Source organism: Lissotriton vulgaris, chromosome 2_2 (genome assembly GCF_964263255.1).
Source record: "Lissotriton vulgaris chromosome 2_2, aLisVul1.2, whole genome shotgun sequence".
Classification (NCBI taxonomy): domain Eukaryota; kingdom Metazoa; phylum Chordata; class Amphibia; order Caudata; family Salamandridae; genus Lissotriton; species Lissotriton vulgaris.
The window spans coordinates 126,664,433-126,680,593 of NC_141688.1; the positions used below are offsets into that span (position 1 = coordinate 126,664,433).

Here is a 16,161-nt window from a genome sequence, read left to right on the forward strand (position 1 = left end):
ACCCTTTTTCCAGGTACATGCTAACAGGGTGGTGCTCCGCACTAACCCTAAATTCTTACCCAAAGTGGTATCCCAATTCCACTTAAACCAAACAATTGAATTGCCGGTGTTTTTCCAAAACCCAGATACGCTGGCGGAGCGCATGCTCCACACCCTTGATGTTAAGAGGGCCTTGATGTATTATGTAGACAGGACAAAAGATTTTCGCAAAACCAAGCAGCTTTTTGTTGCTTTTGCCACTCACCACAAGGGAAACGCTATCTCTAAAGCAGGGATTGCTAGGTGGATAGTGAAGTGCATTCAGATCTGTTACGCTAAAGCTAAGCGCACTCTCACTATCCCACCGAGGGCCCACTCCACCAGGAAGTTGGGGGCCTCTATGGCTTTCCTAGGTAACATTCCCTTAGAAGATATCTGTAGAGCAGCCACATGGTCTACCACACATACTTTCACTAAACACTACTGTGTAGACATACATTCCAAACAACAGGCAGCTGTTGGTCAGGCTGTTCTAAAAACGCTTTTTCAGACTTCTGCAGCTGGCACGGGCGGCCGCAGATAATGGAGGGACTGCTATGTATTCTATGCACAGATATGAATTCAGCAGCCCACATGCCTCGAACTGCAAATGCTACTTACCAGTATGCATCTGTTCTTGGCATGTAGGGCTGCTGACATTCATATCGCCCACCCTCCTCCCCGGCGCCTGTAGCAGCTGCAGAATTCATTCATTTACATACATATGCTCATAGCATGGTCATCACTCACATTCTTCACTCCATCTCTGGCAATGGCTAAAAACAATCTGGGGATGGAGGCGATGCCCATGCGCACTGTAGTCCAGGGGAGGAGCCACCTATCTCGTGATACTTCGAAGACTCTTCCAGGACAACAATGTGCAATCATCCGGACCCAACACTAGGTGGCGATCTATGCACAGATATGAATGTCAGCAGCCCTACATGCCAAGAACAGATGCATACTGGTAAGTAGCATTTGCATTTGGCATTGTAGGCAGGTGAAGCCGAGCTTACCTGTAATATTAGCGCAAGATCTTCCGGGGTTCCAGCTAAGAAGCGTCTCACTACCGTAGGCAAGGGATGGTGATGGAATTAGGCCAGGGGGTCTGGCGAGAGGCGATGACTTGGCGAGGACGGGCGCAGACGGGCTTGCCTTAGGCGCTCCCGCTGCGCTCGTCCGCTGCGCTTCCTATACAGGCACATATCAAGGAAAGGAGGGGGTGTGGCCTGAAGGGGGCGGAGTCAGCGCGCACGCCTGGGAGATTGGCGGCAGCTGAGAAAGCGCGAGGTGGGCGCGTCAGCTCAAGGGCAGCTGTGCGCTGAAAGCAATGAAGGCGCTTAGGTGAGTGTTGTTTTTCTTAAAAGCACAAAAAACAGTGACACCACACAAAGTAAGGAAATAGTAGTTTTTCAAATTTTAAAAATTATCGAGTACCTCCAGCTCCCGGCTTCCGCCTCAGGACTGGGTCAAGGGTTTATCCGTTGCCGCTGGGAGTCAGCGGTTTAAGTACAGCCAGCAGGGGGCGTGGCCTGAAGGGGGCGGAGTCAGCGCGCACGCCTGGGAGATTGGCGGCAGCTGAGAAAGCGCGAGGTGGGCGCGTCAGCTCAAGGGCAGCTTGATGTGACTTATAACCAAAGCTTTTCTCACACCCAGTGCAATGAAAGGGTCTCACTCCTGTGTGTATGCTTTGATGTTGTAATAGGTTTGACTTTTGATTGAAACTCTTCTCACACTCAGTGCATTTAAAAGGCTTCACTCCTGAGTGTATTCTTTGGTGCTGTAGAAGATTTGTCTTTTCAGTAAAACTCTTCCCACACTCGGTGCAGGAAAAAAGCCTCTCACCTTTGTGTTTGACGTTTTTGTAGCATGCACCTTTTGTGAAATTGCTCAACATCATTCTGAGGGAATCGAAGAAATTATTTTTGGCTTGCTAGAGTGTGCATTCCAGAGAAGGGTTGTGTGAGTGGACACCTTCATGAAATCTGGGATTGCGAGACAGAATGGCACTGATTTAGAGATTTCTGGTGCTCTCAGATACGTTGATATGTTTTGCTGCATATTTTTGAAAGGATAGGTGTAGTGCTTTATACACGATAACTGTTGTCTTGAAAGTATAGAATGATCACAATCGTCCCCCTGTAAAACTTCCTCCTGTGCAGTCTCAGGGATGTGCATTGTGTACATTTCCAAGGCCTCCGCCTGTAAAACCAGAGAAACGTCTCTGATGTCTTAAGTCTCTTCCTGTGCTGTCTCGGGGATGCCTCTTGGTCTAAGGTATCCCCCTGTAAAACCGAAGGGATGGCTCTGATTTCTCAGGCCTCCTCCTGTGCAGTCTCAGAATGTCTCTGGGTCCAAGGCCTCCCCATGTAGAACCCAAGAATTTGCTCTGATGTTTCAACCCTCCCCTTGGCTATCTCGGGGATGTCTCGGGGTCTAATGATCCCCTGTAAAACCTGAGGATTGCTGTGATGTCTCAAACCTCCTCCTGTGCTGTCTCAGGGATGTCTCTGGGTCCAAGGCCTCCACCTAAAAAGCTCAACGGTTGGCTGTGATGTCTCAGGCCTCTTCTTGTACCATCTCACGAATGTCCTTGAGTCCAAATCTCCCCTGTAAAACCAGAGGTTTGGCTCTGATGTCTCCAGTCTCCCCTGTAACGCCCAAGGGTTGGCTTTTATGTTTCTGGCCCCCTCCTGTGCTGTCTCAGGGATGTCTCTGGGTCCAAGGCCTCCACCTATAAAACCCAAGTGTTGGCTCTGATATCTCAGTACTACTAAAGCTTACACAGAGATTAACCTTGTAGATATACAACAGGAATAGTTATTGAGTAGTCTTATACACCAGCAAACCATATACAAATTTTGAAATTAACGCATACACCTGGAAGGTGATAAACATAGAAGAGAGATATACAAGGTTGTGCAGTTGTTTGACAGGGATATAGCAAGGCAATGAACATAGAAGGGAGATGTACAGGGGTTTGATGCTGCTTGACAGGGAAACAGCAAGGCAATTAACAATTGCTTTATTAACGTTCCTGCTTTCTCAAATTTTCTTTGAAAATGCACCCTTTGTCCACTATTTTTTCAAAATGTTCTCAGGGGGAGATCACCCCCCCCCCCCCACAATTCTCACCCCGAACCCTCAGTAGGCTGTTCGGGCTCGCTCGCTATGCTCGTTCGCTGCAGCGCAGTACAATCATTTTTTTATACGCCTCATCACTTTTAAATCTCACCAGCTGCCACTGTTAAGAAACAGTGCTCCGGCTCAGTACTGAAGGAGTTAACTACAGTTGTTGATTCAAGCAGAATAGAAAGGCAAGCAACAGTGAAGACAGCAGAATCTAATGGCTAACAAAATAGATGCCACAAGAAAAATTGCTTCTTCATATGCTAACGGCAATTATCTGCGATTTCCATATCCCTACTCTACACCCTTAAATTATTTTTTTTTAAACATTTTCAGGACAGGAGTCTAGTCACAGAGGACTGTATTGGCTGCTGAAACATTTGTTTTCATGTTGCGATCAGGTCATCAGAGGGCTTACTCCTGCGGGACTCTCACTCCTGTGGGAGCGGATTGGTCATAGGGAAAAAAGAAAAGCCCGCTCAAACAATCAGAACGCTTTCTTTTTTTAAGTTGTACTCGCGAGAGTCCCGTAAACTCAGTTGTCCAGATAAAAAATATTTTTTAACCGGAATCGTTTGAAAAATAACTACTGAACAAATTTACACCAAATCACAAAATGCACTCTTTCTGGACCAAGAGCTAGCTTAAACCGTGTGGAAATTGCATGGGGAAATTATGTTTTGCCCCTCCCCCCCCAGTCTCCCCCTGCTTTTTCAGCCTCCACTTGACAGATCGCCCACAAACTTTGAAGATTTTTCAAACTGCACCAAAGTTATTAGCAAACCAAAAAAGACTAGCCTTATTATAACTACCCAGTGGTGACATCCTCTGAGTGAGATATACGTATATCAATTACACATGACGATCATCACTGGATAGTTAGTTAGGATTGTGTTTCCATAGGAAATGCATTTTTTGTGTGTTGCTAATAACTTTGCTGCCATTTGATGAATATGCACCAAACTATCCAAACAAGTGCTACCTTTTGACCAGTTTGCGCATGGAAAGGATTGGTGTGATTCATCAATCTAGGGGCCAAGATAAAAGGGGAGTCCCAAAACACATTTTCCCCATTCAATTTGTTGATAGGAACGTTAGACACAGCCATTGTGGAAATTAGCCTTTTTAGGGGCCCACCGGTGCATGGGTTCACCCTTATCTGCCCACTGGTCCTTAAACCAATAAAATTGAGATTGGCACAGTAGCTGGAATATCAAATAACAAGTTTATTAATCACTCATGAGTGGGACTACATCAATGCAACACCCTCGGGCACTGTATGAGGTAGTACATGGAATACAGAAACCAGGGGACTTTTATACCCGGTTTGTTGCACAGTAAGCATGGAGACTCAAATAGAAGGTACAGGCATACACAGGAATAGCTATCGACTAACATGGCCCGACAAATATCTCTTGGTCAGCAAAGTGAGAGGAGAGACAGAACTGCTTACGTCAGTTGAAACAGCCTGACAGTTACATTCTAAGACAGGTGCATTGTAGCAACTACAGGCCTTTCTGAGCTCATACATTGCTCTGGCTCAGTACTGAAGGAGTTAACTACAGTTGATGACTCAAGCAGAATAGAAAGGCTGGCAACAGTGAAGACGGCAGAGTCACATGGTTTAACAAAATGGGTGCCGCAACAAAATGGCTTCAGCTTATGCTAACAGCAATTTCTGCGATTTCCACACCATTGCCCAAACTGCTGAACAGATTTATAGCAAATTTTTCTTTTAGTGATTTGGTTTCAATCCGTTGAGTAGTTTTTAAGCAATTAATACTCAAAAACGTTGTATATCTGGGGGACTCGGACCTTGAGTCCTAAAAAAAAGGAAGACATAGGGTTAGGGAAAAGGGTATTGTAAATGTGACCCCCCAACCTTCCTCCGAGTCACCCACCTCTAGGACCTGGGGCCAAAATATTTTTTTAACATTTTGCCACGTATTCGAGGAGGGTCTGGGGTAACAATTTGAAGAAAAAAAAACTCAGACTCCCATGCTTGTTTATTTAAAAAAAAACTGGAGTGGGCCAGAGCTCTAGGGGGATGGGGTAGGCTAGGGTAACGCATAATGTTTTTATTTTGGGAGGTGGACGTGAGGCCCCCCTTCAAAGAACCTCTGCGGATGGCCACAGGTCAACCGCACAAGGCTGAGTGCCGTGTACAGCATGGGATTGGCTACTTACGTGGGGTTGGACGCAGGCCAGACCCTGCAGGCAATTCCCTGCCACACACGGGAAAAGGCACATGATTGGAGTTACGTATGATAATAAAATATTGCTTTATGTTAAAGAAAAAAAAACTAGAAATTCAGTGAAAAAGACAAAGTTTAAAGTAGGATTATAGTTCGGTAAAATGTTCTGTAACAATGTAATGTTTTAAACTTTAAAAAAAAACATAGAAATTCACTAGTTATAGTTATCTCAGGTAACTATAAGGCGCTCTCTTGCCATGCACTGCTAATTACCTCACATATTAAATCACTTGTGACATCTTCTGACATCTTTGATAATATCACTGCAACATTTGCAATGAACTTATTGATGATACAATTGTGCATGTTAGGCTTCAGGGATGAAAGTTATAGTTAGTTTAGAGCATGAGTTATAGTTACTTAACTTTAACATGAATTTCTGTGTTTTTTTTGGCTCAAAAGGTTAATGTTGTCACTGACAAATTCACCTAAATATAACTTCACTTAATACTTTGAACAAAAGCTAAAGTAATGTTATATTTAGATGAATTTGTCAGTTACAACATTAACGCTTTGAACTAAAACAAACACAGAAATTCACCAGTTATAACTATAACTTGCTCCCCCGCCATGTCCTGCTTGTGACCTCTTATATTACTTCACGCATGACATGTTTATGACCTAATTTATGACATCACTGATGACATCTCATATGACAACTCAAAATACATCATTCATATGTACTGTGATAATACTAAACATACTATAAAAAACATTGTCTTAATAAAATACACTCAAAAAACAGTACAGTCAAGGGTATTGTTCTGAAGCATGTTACACTACTAAGATTTGTTTTATGCTTTATTGAGTTAAGCAAGATTTGTATGCCTCCAGGTCTGGGCCCCATAGGGGTTAATATAGCATGAGGCCACCTGCTAAGGAGCTAACCCATTAGCTATATTATGATGCTGAAACAAAGGTAACAAGGTCACTATATTGTGATTCATATTTGGAACAGATTGGCATTGTCTTGAAACGAATACAATACCAGTAGCCCATCTCAGTGCTACTAATTTACCTTGTTTTGTTTGTATTTAGAAATCCAGATTACAGAGCAGCCTGTCTCTGCCTCTGTGCCTGCAGATTACACTCTGACTTTGCGGTGCAGGGCTGAGAGTGATTTATCGCTGCAGTACCAGTGGTATCAGCAGAGCAAGCAAAGTGAGGTAAGGCTGCTGAAAAGGTATGATGACCTATTTGTAGGAAAAATGTTACCTTGACATGTGCGTTGATAACTCTGTAACCATGAACAGAGAGTTTGGCGCTGAACTATTTCTCGCTTGCTACTCTATGTATTTGGTAATTTGTGTATAGTATGAAGCTACTAGTAGCAGTTTGATGCCGAGAATGGTATTCCCAGAAGCAGCACCAAGTAAAGACAAAATAGTACTTTCAGCAATGAACTACCACCTGAGCCAGAATAAAATGTCTATAAATATTTACAGATATAAATAATGTACATATGGTGTATTTAAAATATAGCCTATGCATCGTCAAAGGCATTCTTCTCATTGAGTTTTATGGTAGATACTTTTAGTGTAATGCTGTGTTCAAACCCAAATTATTTTTTAAGGAAATAAAAGAAATAAGAAAGTGATTAGTGCAAATCGAATTTTTATTCTGTTACAACATAAAGCAAATGTACCCCGTGTTTAACTGTCCTCTTTTCACAAACACTAGGCGAAGCGACCACGCTGCCGGGCACGGCGCTGGGTATTAACTATTTAGATCAGATATTTGTTGCACTGTGAGTCTAATGTTTGTTATTTTTTGGTACCATTGTATGTTGTATATGGACAGTTGAACACAGGGTAAATTTGTTCAATCCTGGACCTAGTTATTTCTAAAGCAGACATGCTTTCCATCACTACCCCTATTCACGTAGACTGGTCTGACCACCTCCTCATCCCATTCTCTATACAACTATCACACACTATAACACTTGGCCAACCCACGAGGGCTATCTCCTGGTTCCGTGATGTTAAAAATATTGATGTCGGCCCCCTCTGTGAATCAGCTTTGTTATCACTTCCAAGGCTAGACCCGAACCTTGATGTTGACGATCTCACCTCCCAATGCCTCACAGTTCTTGCAGATGAAATCAATAACGTCGCTACACTCAAAAGCAAAAGGTTAAGGCCCACCCCCTCAGCACCTTGGTTCAACAAATCGATCTATGAAGAAAGGAAGCAGCTAAGATTCCTGGAGAAACAATGGAGGCAAGTGCCCTCCACCGGCAACTTGTCCACGCTTCGATCCGCAAGATCCAAGTACCACAAACACATCTTCATTGGGAAAGCGGCGCACTTCAAAACCCTCCGTGACTCAGCCAAAAATAGACCCAAAAAACTATTTGATCTCATCAAGAGTCCTGACTGCTCTCCCCCTTCCTCCAAGCTGGAGGATTCTGCAAAGAGAGCAGCGGGTTTCGCTATATTCTTCGACGAAAAAGTGAAATCACTTGTGGATCAGATCGCTCATCCTACCCCTCCAGAGGAGTGCAAATCCTTAGCCATTTGGCAAAACTTTGACCCCATATCTGAAGATGCCCTTCTCAAGTGCATCCGGGAAACAAAGCCCTCCAACCATCATCTGGACCCCATCCCCAGTGCCATTGCCATTGACTTTTATACCCTTTCCTTCTCCTACTGGACCACTCTGGTCAACATCTCCCTCTATTAAGGCTCCCTTCCTGTCTCCTTCAAAACTGGGCAGGTCAACCCACTTCTTAAAAAACCAACTGCTGATGCGTCTGACCTCAACAACTTCCGCCCCATCACTAACTTACCCTTTCTTGCGAAGATTATAGAAAGATGCGTAGCGAAACAACTCTCTCGTCATATCAAGGACAATGATCTTCTTGACAATTTCCAGTCTGGCTTCATTCAAAACTGCAGTACTGAAACAGCCCTACTGCAAGTGGTTGATGACCTGCTGAGGATCCTCGACTCGGGGGAGTCCTGTCTTCTAATTCTCCTTGACCTTTCTGCAGCCTTTGACACTGTCAATCACAACACCCTTCTCAACATTCTTAAACAGAGAATAGGCATGGAGGGCACTGTGCTTAAATGGTTTGCCTCCTTCCTCTCTGATAGATCACAAATGATCAAAATAGCGAACAGTCTTTCATCTCCTGTGGCGGTAGGTCAAGGTGTTCCTCAAGGCTCTATACTTGCACCCACATTGTTCAACCTCTATTTAGAACCACTAGGAAATCTCCTAAGTAAATCCGGGATTCACTATCATCTCTATGCTGACGACACTCAAATCTACCTCAAGGTTGCCTCCACTCACGATCTCTCTATCCTAAGCTCTACTCTCGACTCCATTCATAACTGGATGTTTACTCATCAACTGATTCTGAATCCCTCCAAAACCGAATTCATCCTCTTCTCCTCTTCAATCTCTCCTCCCCCGGTGCAATCTTGGATGGATCAGTTGAATCTACTGAACACTAAACCCATCATTGCCGACAGCCCAAAATCCCTGGGTGTCATTCTCGACAAAAAACTCAATCTAACCCCCCACATCAATTCCATTGCAAAGTCTGCTCGATACCATCTGCGCCTTCTGTGGGGGATCCGTCGCTTCTTCCCGGAGCAGGACCTTATAACCCTGGTGCAATCACTGGTCCTCTCCAGACTTGACTACTGCAATTCTCTTCTTACTGGCCTCCCCAAATCCCACCTGTCCCCCCTTAAATCTGTTTTCCATTCAGCAGCTTGTTTCATTTATGGGGCCAAAAGAAGCGACCACATCACACCGATCTTATCCACCCTCCGCTGGCTTCCAATCGAGGCTAGAGCTATCTACAAAACTGCTTGTATCACCCACAAAGCCTTGCACTCCTCCTCTCCTCGCTACCTGGCGAATAAACTGAAACTCTCTGGAGGCTCTAGACCATCACGTAATGCGGAAAATCTTCTGCTTGAACCTCCCACTTTCAAGAAGGAAAGTACGATGGCACAATCCTTTTCAGGCAACGCAGTGAGAATCTGGAACACCTTCCGCCGCAGCTCCGGACCACCACCTCCTCCCAGACCTTCAACCTCAAAGCTCTCCTCCTTCAAAGACACTTCCAAATCTAATCCATGCCCTCTCTATTTTCTGAAGGAAGCCCTTCCACTATAGAAAAATTCTACTGTACATGACTATGGAAGTGTCTTCCCAGTGTGTTCTTGTGGTTTGAGAGTCTACCATTTATTGCGGTATTATCTTTCTACCCGTGTTAGGTACTCGTGTGTAATATGCACCCGTCACTTTTTCTTGTAACACACTGTTTCCTACCTCTTACATATGTTTATTTCCGATACCTGCACAAGTGCCACCATGGTCTACATAACGTTTGTTCGTGTGCTTGAAGGCCCTCCATATATTGCAGTATTATACCTCTTTGACTTTATACGCTTTTGTAACCTGCACACGTCACTTTTTCCTCCTGTAATGCACCGTTTGCTACCTATTGTATTTAGTTGTTTCACGATTGTCACTTTTGTAATGCACCGTTTGCTACCTCTTGTATTTTGTTGGCTCACGATTGTGCCTATTGCTTTATTTAATGTAAAGTTTGCTTTTGTATTTTGTTCACTTGTAATGTTCTCATGTATCAGTTCTGTTCCTATTGTGAAGCGCTCTGACACCTTCGGGTAAAGTCAGCGCTATATAAAAATGCACAAATAAATAAATAAAAAAATAAAAAGGGTTAGGTTTGAACTAGAGTCAGCGCTCCTGCTTTTCTTTCACCACGCGTCATACCGATTGGAGGTTTCTCCTCACTTCCGGTAATGACGTGTGTAGCCACGCACCGCCGGCACCGCCCACTGCCTTCTTTAACGATCCCGAACCCTCCCATACTCATCCACAGGGTCCGGTCAGAGGGAGAAGACAGGTTCCGAACGGGTGCCTGGCGTTGCGGGCGTGAGTCCTCCATCCTTCACCACTGAAGCTAAGTAAACCTGCTCCCGCGATGGCTCGTACCTGACGATGCTTTCCTGTCTGTTGTTTTTGTCGTCCTCTGTTTCTCCGTAGGGTGTGCCATTTTCGCCTCCACCCCTCTCCCGAGACCCATGGGGCGTGGATCGCTCACATAACAAGTGAGCGCTCTCTTCTTCTCCTTTAACCATTTTGGTGCATGAAGGTGTTGGGTTGTAGCCACAGTACTCTAGCTCACTGGCCTCACAAGAAGGCCCATTGATCTACAACCAACACCACCATTACCGCTAAACGCCCGAGCAGGCGTGCAGGTGTTTTATTGAATATGAAACGTTTCATCATGCATGTACTATCACTATCCGCCACCTCCATCACCGCCACCACCATCACTGTAAAATACGGTTACAGTAGATATCTGGTAACCTCTTTGAGGCTTTAAACCAGAGCACTTTTCCCTGAGCATGGTTTATTTACAAACAAACCATCAATGCTTATGCACTAATTTTGTGTTTTGTGTTTTATATGTTTGTCTGTCAATTTTCTTTTTCAGATCCAACGGGTTGCTCTGACTTAGAGATAACCCCACAAACCTGTTGGTTTGTTTACACATATTTTTCACTTCTTTTTTACTTTCACGTCCTCAGGTTAGGGTGGGCCTTAGCGTGCCCATTGTCGTCCAGAATATGACAGACTATGACCACAATCTGTCAAAACCTTCTAAGTGACAGAAAGAACTATACCCCATTAACAAAAGACTCAACACCGGAACTCAAGACACGCATTGACAATCTAGTCAAGGAAGCACTGGAAAATTAACATATTTCCAAACATGAGGCGGATTTCCTGACGGCAGGGGACAGTGTGATACCCTATTTTTACACACTACCGAAGACACACAAGAACATAACACCCCCACCTGGAAGACCGATCGTGTCAGGAATTGGATCGCTTCTGGAACCACTCTCGCGTTTCTGCGACCACTTTCTCAAACCTATCATACAAAGTACAAGCACTTACCTCAAAGATACCAAAAGTCTACTACAGCTCTTACAAAACTTTACCTTTGAAGAAGGATCCATCACCCTGGTAACATTAGACATAGAAAGACTTTATACTAGTATTCTGCAGGATGACACCCTCAAGGTCCTGGGATCAGTCCTGGACTCAGTGCCCTGGGAATACCAAACACCCAAAAACTTCATTTTGGAATATGCTACAATAGCTCTCAAAAAGAAATTCTTCGAATATAAGGGAAAACTGTACCTCCAAAGCACCGGCACATCGACGGGCAGCCCTTTTGCCCCTAGTGTGGCTGGCTTGTATGTCCATGACTTCGAGGCAAAACACATCTTGCCCACCAATGGCCTCTACTTCACCTCCATAGGCTTATGGAGGCGATATATAGACGACGTCCTCCTCATATGGAAGGACGATGAATCACTACTGGAACAGTTCTTTGACTGGATAAACACCCTTGACCCTAACTTGAAGTCCACCCACTGCAGTAGCAAAGAAGAAGTTGTGTTCTTGGACGTTGTAATCACAGTAGCAGGCACCAGCCTAACCACGAGGACACACTATAAACCAACTGCCAAAAACAACAACCTGAAATTCTCGAGCTTCCACCCAAGACCCCTCAGGGAAAACCTGCCATATGGCCAATATCTAAGGATCAGAAGAAACTGCAGCAATGTTAAGGATTATCAAGAACAGGATTCCGACTTAACATCAAAACTAAAATCAAGAGGCTATCCCACAGACATTCTTAACAAAGGTTACAAGAGGGCCCGGAATCAACCCAGAGAAGCCCTTTTGGAAGACAACATAAGGGATCCTCAAGAAATACCCCTCACATGCGTCACCACATACAGTAGTTTTTCTAATTCAATGAAGAAATCGATCAACAAAAACTGGAGCATTATCACCAGCAACAACAAAAAAATTTGGAACAAACCCCTGTTCTCTTTCAAGAAAGGGAGGAGTCAAAAGGACTCTCTGGTCCACACACGCCCCATAAACAACAATTCCACCTTGGAGAGATCAGTGACAGACACATGGGGGCTTCCACGAGTGACTGGTCATAACCCCTGTTCTAATTGTAGTGTATGCCACTTAACCAAACACACCAACCAGCTTACACTCGAACCAGGCAAACAATGGGCACAACGAGTCCACACGAATTGTAATTCTACCAACGTAGTGTACCTGATCACATGTCCATGCCACTTACGATATGTGGGCACAACGACTCGCAAGATTAAGTAGAGAATCTGCAAACACCGCAGCAACATCAGGTGTCGCAAGGTTACAACTAAAATGAGTGAACACTTCCTCAAAGCTAACCACACCACTAATGACCCACAATGGACCATCATGGAACAAGTGTGCACAGGTAAAAATATCGCCAACACATTGTTCGAAAAAGAACAACAATGGGTCTACCGGCTGGGGACCCACATCGATGGTCTTAATGACGACACTCCATGGGCATCAATTTTGAAACACTGAAACTATATAATTCCCCTCTATATGTTCTGGTATACATTAAACCAAGATCTCAGAGGTCGTTGATAGTGTACAGATGACAGAACAACATATCCACTTATGACAGATGGGACAAAAACCTCTTACTACCTTTCTGACTCTTTGAACCTCTAAAACAACAGCCCTCTGCACGACTTTGCAAATGACTGCTGTTTAAAACCCCTTTGAATGGTATTCTGGACATGATCATGCGTTGAGATTCATGGCCCAGTCTCTTTTCACTCACATGTAAGCGATAGCCTCATTCAATGCTGCCTTGCCACAACCCTTACCGCGACTAGCTGTCATGGTCTACATCGAATACGGATAAGTTTGTCTAAACAACATACTCCTGAGACTGCCATACCTTTATTTATAATTCACAAATAAAGTTTAATGCATTCTGCCTTTGTTTGAGAGCACGGTGCAGCTGATCTTTCTCAGCCTAACCGGTCGCCTTGGTTACCGCTAGGCATTTCAGCCACGCCCCTCCGTTAACTTTATTGAACACCTCGCCGTGAACATAACTATAACTGAGTTTGAGTTACATACACTGATAAACCTCTCATTAATATCACATCAATGATTTACTCGAGCTCTAAAACCGCCTATATATTTTGTGTGTTCATACTTTTGCCGGATCACTACTTCCAATAGAGTCAGCGCTCCAGCTTTCCTTTCACCACGCGTCATACCGATTGGAGGTTTCTCCTCACTTCCGATAATGACGTGTGTAGCCACGCACGGCTGGCACCGTCCACTGCCTTCATTAACGATCCCGAACCCTCCCATACTCATCCACAGGGTCCGGTCAGAGGGAGAAGACTGGTTCCGAACGGGTGCCTGGCGTTGCGAGCATGAGTCCTCCATCCTTCACCACTGAAGCTAAGTAAACTTGCTCACGCGGTGGCTCATACCTGACAATGCTTTCCTGTCTGTTGTTTTTGTCGTCCTCCGTTTCTCCGTAGGGTGTGCCATTTTCGCCTCCACCCCTCTCCCGAGACCCAGGGGGCGTGGATCGCTCACATAACAAGTGAGCGCTCTCTTCTCCTTTAAACGTTATTGTGCATGAAGGTGTTGGGTTGTAGCCACAGTACTCTGGCTCACTGGCCTCACAAGAAGGCCCATTGATCTACAACCAACACCACCATTACCACTAAACGCCCGAGCAGGCGTGCAGGTGTTTTATTGAATATGAAGCGTTTCATCATGCATGTACCATCACTACCCGCCATCTCCATCACCACCATCACTGTAAAATATGGTTACAGTAGATATCTGGTAACCTCTTTGAGGCTTTAAACCAGAGCACTTTTCCCTGAGCATGGTTTATTTACAAACAAAACATCAATGTTTATGCACTAATTTTGTGTTTTGTGTTTTATATGTTTGTCTGTCAATTATCTTTTTCAGATCCAACGGGTTGCTCTGTCTTAGAGATAACCCCACAAACCTGTTGGTTTGTTTACACATATTTTTCACTTCTTTTTTACTTTCACGTCCTCAGGTTAGGGTGGGCCTTAGCGTGCCCATACCGCCGAGGTACACTTTCCCATGGTCCTGACAAATGCCCAGTAAATCATACATTAAGGGCAGAAACATGTTGACCCCACTCCAAGTGGAAATAGCTAAACAATTTATTTGGTAATTTCCCTACACATAGTTTTTAATATGTCAGATTGGCTACCTAATAAAGTTTTTTCGTAACACACAATCTGGCCATTTTTAATTCACCACACTCACAACAATCTTCACAAAAAATCCAGCTCCGCAGTAAATCTGGCGTCGTAGCACACCGGGGAGGCATTCGGCTTCTCCCGGTGGGGTCCAATGATGAAGCATGTCACCAACCAGGTTGGTAAGTGAGGTCCTTCTACACAAATCCAATTGATTTGTACATCCTGTTCAATGCTCTTTCTTTTGCATTTAACAAATTTACAGTGGATTACTTCAGTAAAAATTGTATAGTTGTTGTCTTTTGACTTTAATGGCTTATGTGCGGCTTGAATCTCGTGCGCGACGGCCCGCCAGTCAATTATGAACTTTCTAAAAGTGTAATTTTTAAAATAGTAGTAAAAAATGTGACTTTTCTGTTAGGTTGGATATTAAATGGCTATTAATATAAGTCCTGCAATCATTTTCCTATCTGCTCCCAAAACTAAAGTAAGCATTATAAAATATTATAAAGTAAACCAGTGTTTAGCTCTGAGATAGCCAGCTTTGCTACAGTGAAAAACGACTTAGAATGCCAGAATACGTAAATCCTTAAATATACGTGTCCTCATTTTTTAATGCTGTGCAGTCTGCCATATGGACATTTAAGGTCTACCTTAGGGGTGACTTATAAGTTTCAAAAAAGGGTTTGGCTTGACAAAGGTTTTATTTTTGTATACAAGACCGGCCAAAAGGCCTAAAGGGTGGAGAGGTAGTCCCACACAGGGGAATTGGGACGGTATACGTCCTCCCAAGTAATATTCAATATCAATAGGTATCCTGCCGAAAATGAACTGAAATATTGGATTTTTTTTAACACACTTTATTAGGTTTTTTCAGGTTTTATATATCATACAAGCATTGCATCTCAGGCCAACTTGTGTCCATATGCATGTTTGACAATGGTGCACAGTACCATTACATTTGCAGTTCACTCCAAAATGTAATTAGCTAGTCATAGCAACCTTGCAACTTATTAAATGTTAAACAGATATTTCAACTACAATTGCGGCATGTTGTCTAGATACATATGCAAATGTTTCAACATTAGTCCTAAACTTAATTAACTCCCCCTCCCCTCCCAACTCTACTGGACCCACCCCTGTACATGTTATTGTCACATAATTTTGCCATATTACACCCAGTTACACCTGTAAGGGCAGCCCGTGCTTATGTGGTGTTAATGCTCAATAGTATTATACGTAAGGTTGTTTTACTTGTATGTGCAGAGACTGGGTTATAGTGCACACCTACTCCTCTTGGGCTATGGGGACGGGTGTAGGCTCGAGTGACTTAAATGCTTCCATTATAAGGTCCCATTCCATTAAGATAGGTCTTTTGCGGAGACCCCGGGCTTCTTCTCGCCTTATGGCAGCTCTTTCGGCACTTCCCCACCTCTCCGTGCCATTTATACTCAGTGGGGGACCTGGCTAACTTCCACCGCATTGTTATGAAGCGTTTCACTATTAGTAGTGCCAAATCAACGAAGCATAATTGTACTTTCTGTGTTTTTGGGAGTCGGGTCATACCCACTAGACAGGTGCCAGCCATTTCTCGTATGGGTAGGACTGTCACAGTTTAATGCTCTTAA

The 16,161-nt window shown here is 44.0% G+C and overlaps 1 protein-coding gene across 7 annotated transcripts in view; it reads left to right on the plus strand.

The window, feature by feature from the left end:
- The window catches only part of LOC147729139 (mucosa-associated lymphoid tissue lymphoma translocation protein 1-like), a 1,401,591-nt gene that overhangs the window by 492,544 nt on the left and 892,886 nt on the right, over window positions 1-16,161 (plus strand). For all 7 annotated transcript variants that reach the window (XM_086959432.1, XM_086959437.1, XM_086959431.1 and 4 more), the window contains one exon: window positions 6,441-6,568. In XM_086959432.1, the coding sequence (XP_086815558.1) occupies window positions 6,441-6,568 (128 nt within the window). The remainder of the gene's footprint in view (window positions 1-6,440; window positions 6,569-16,161) is intronic.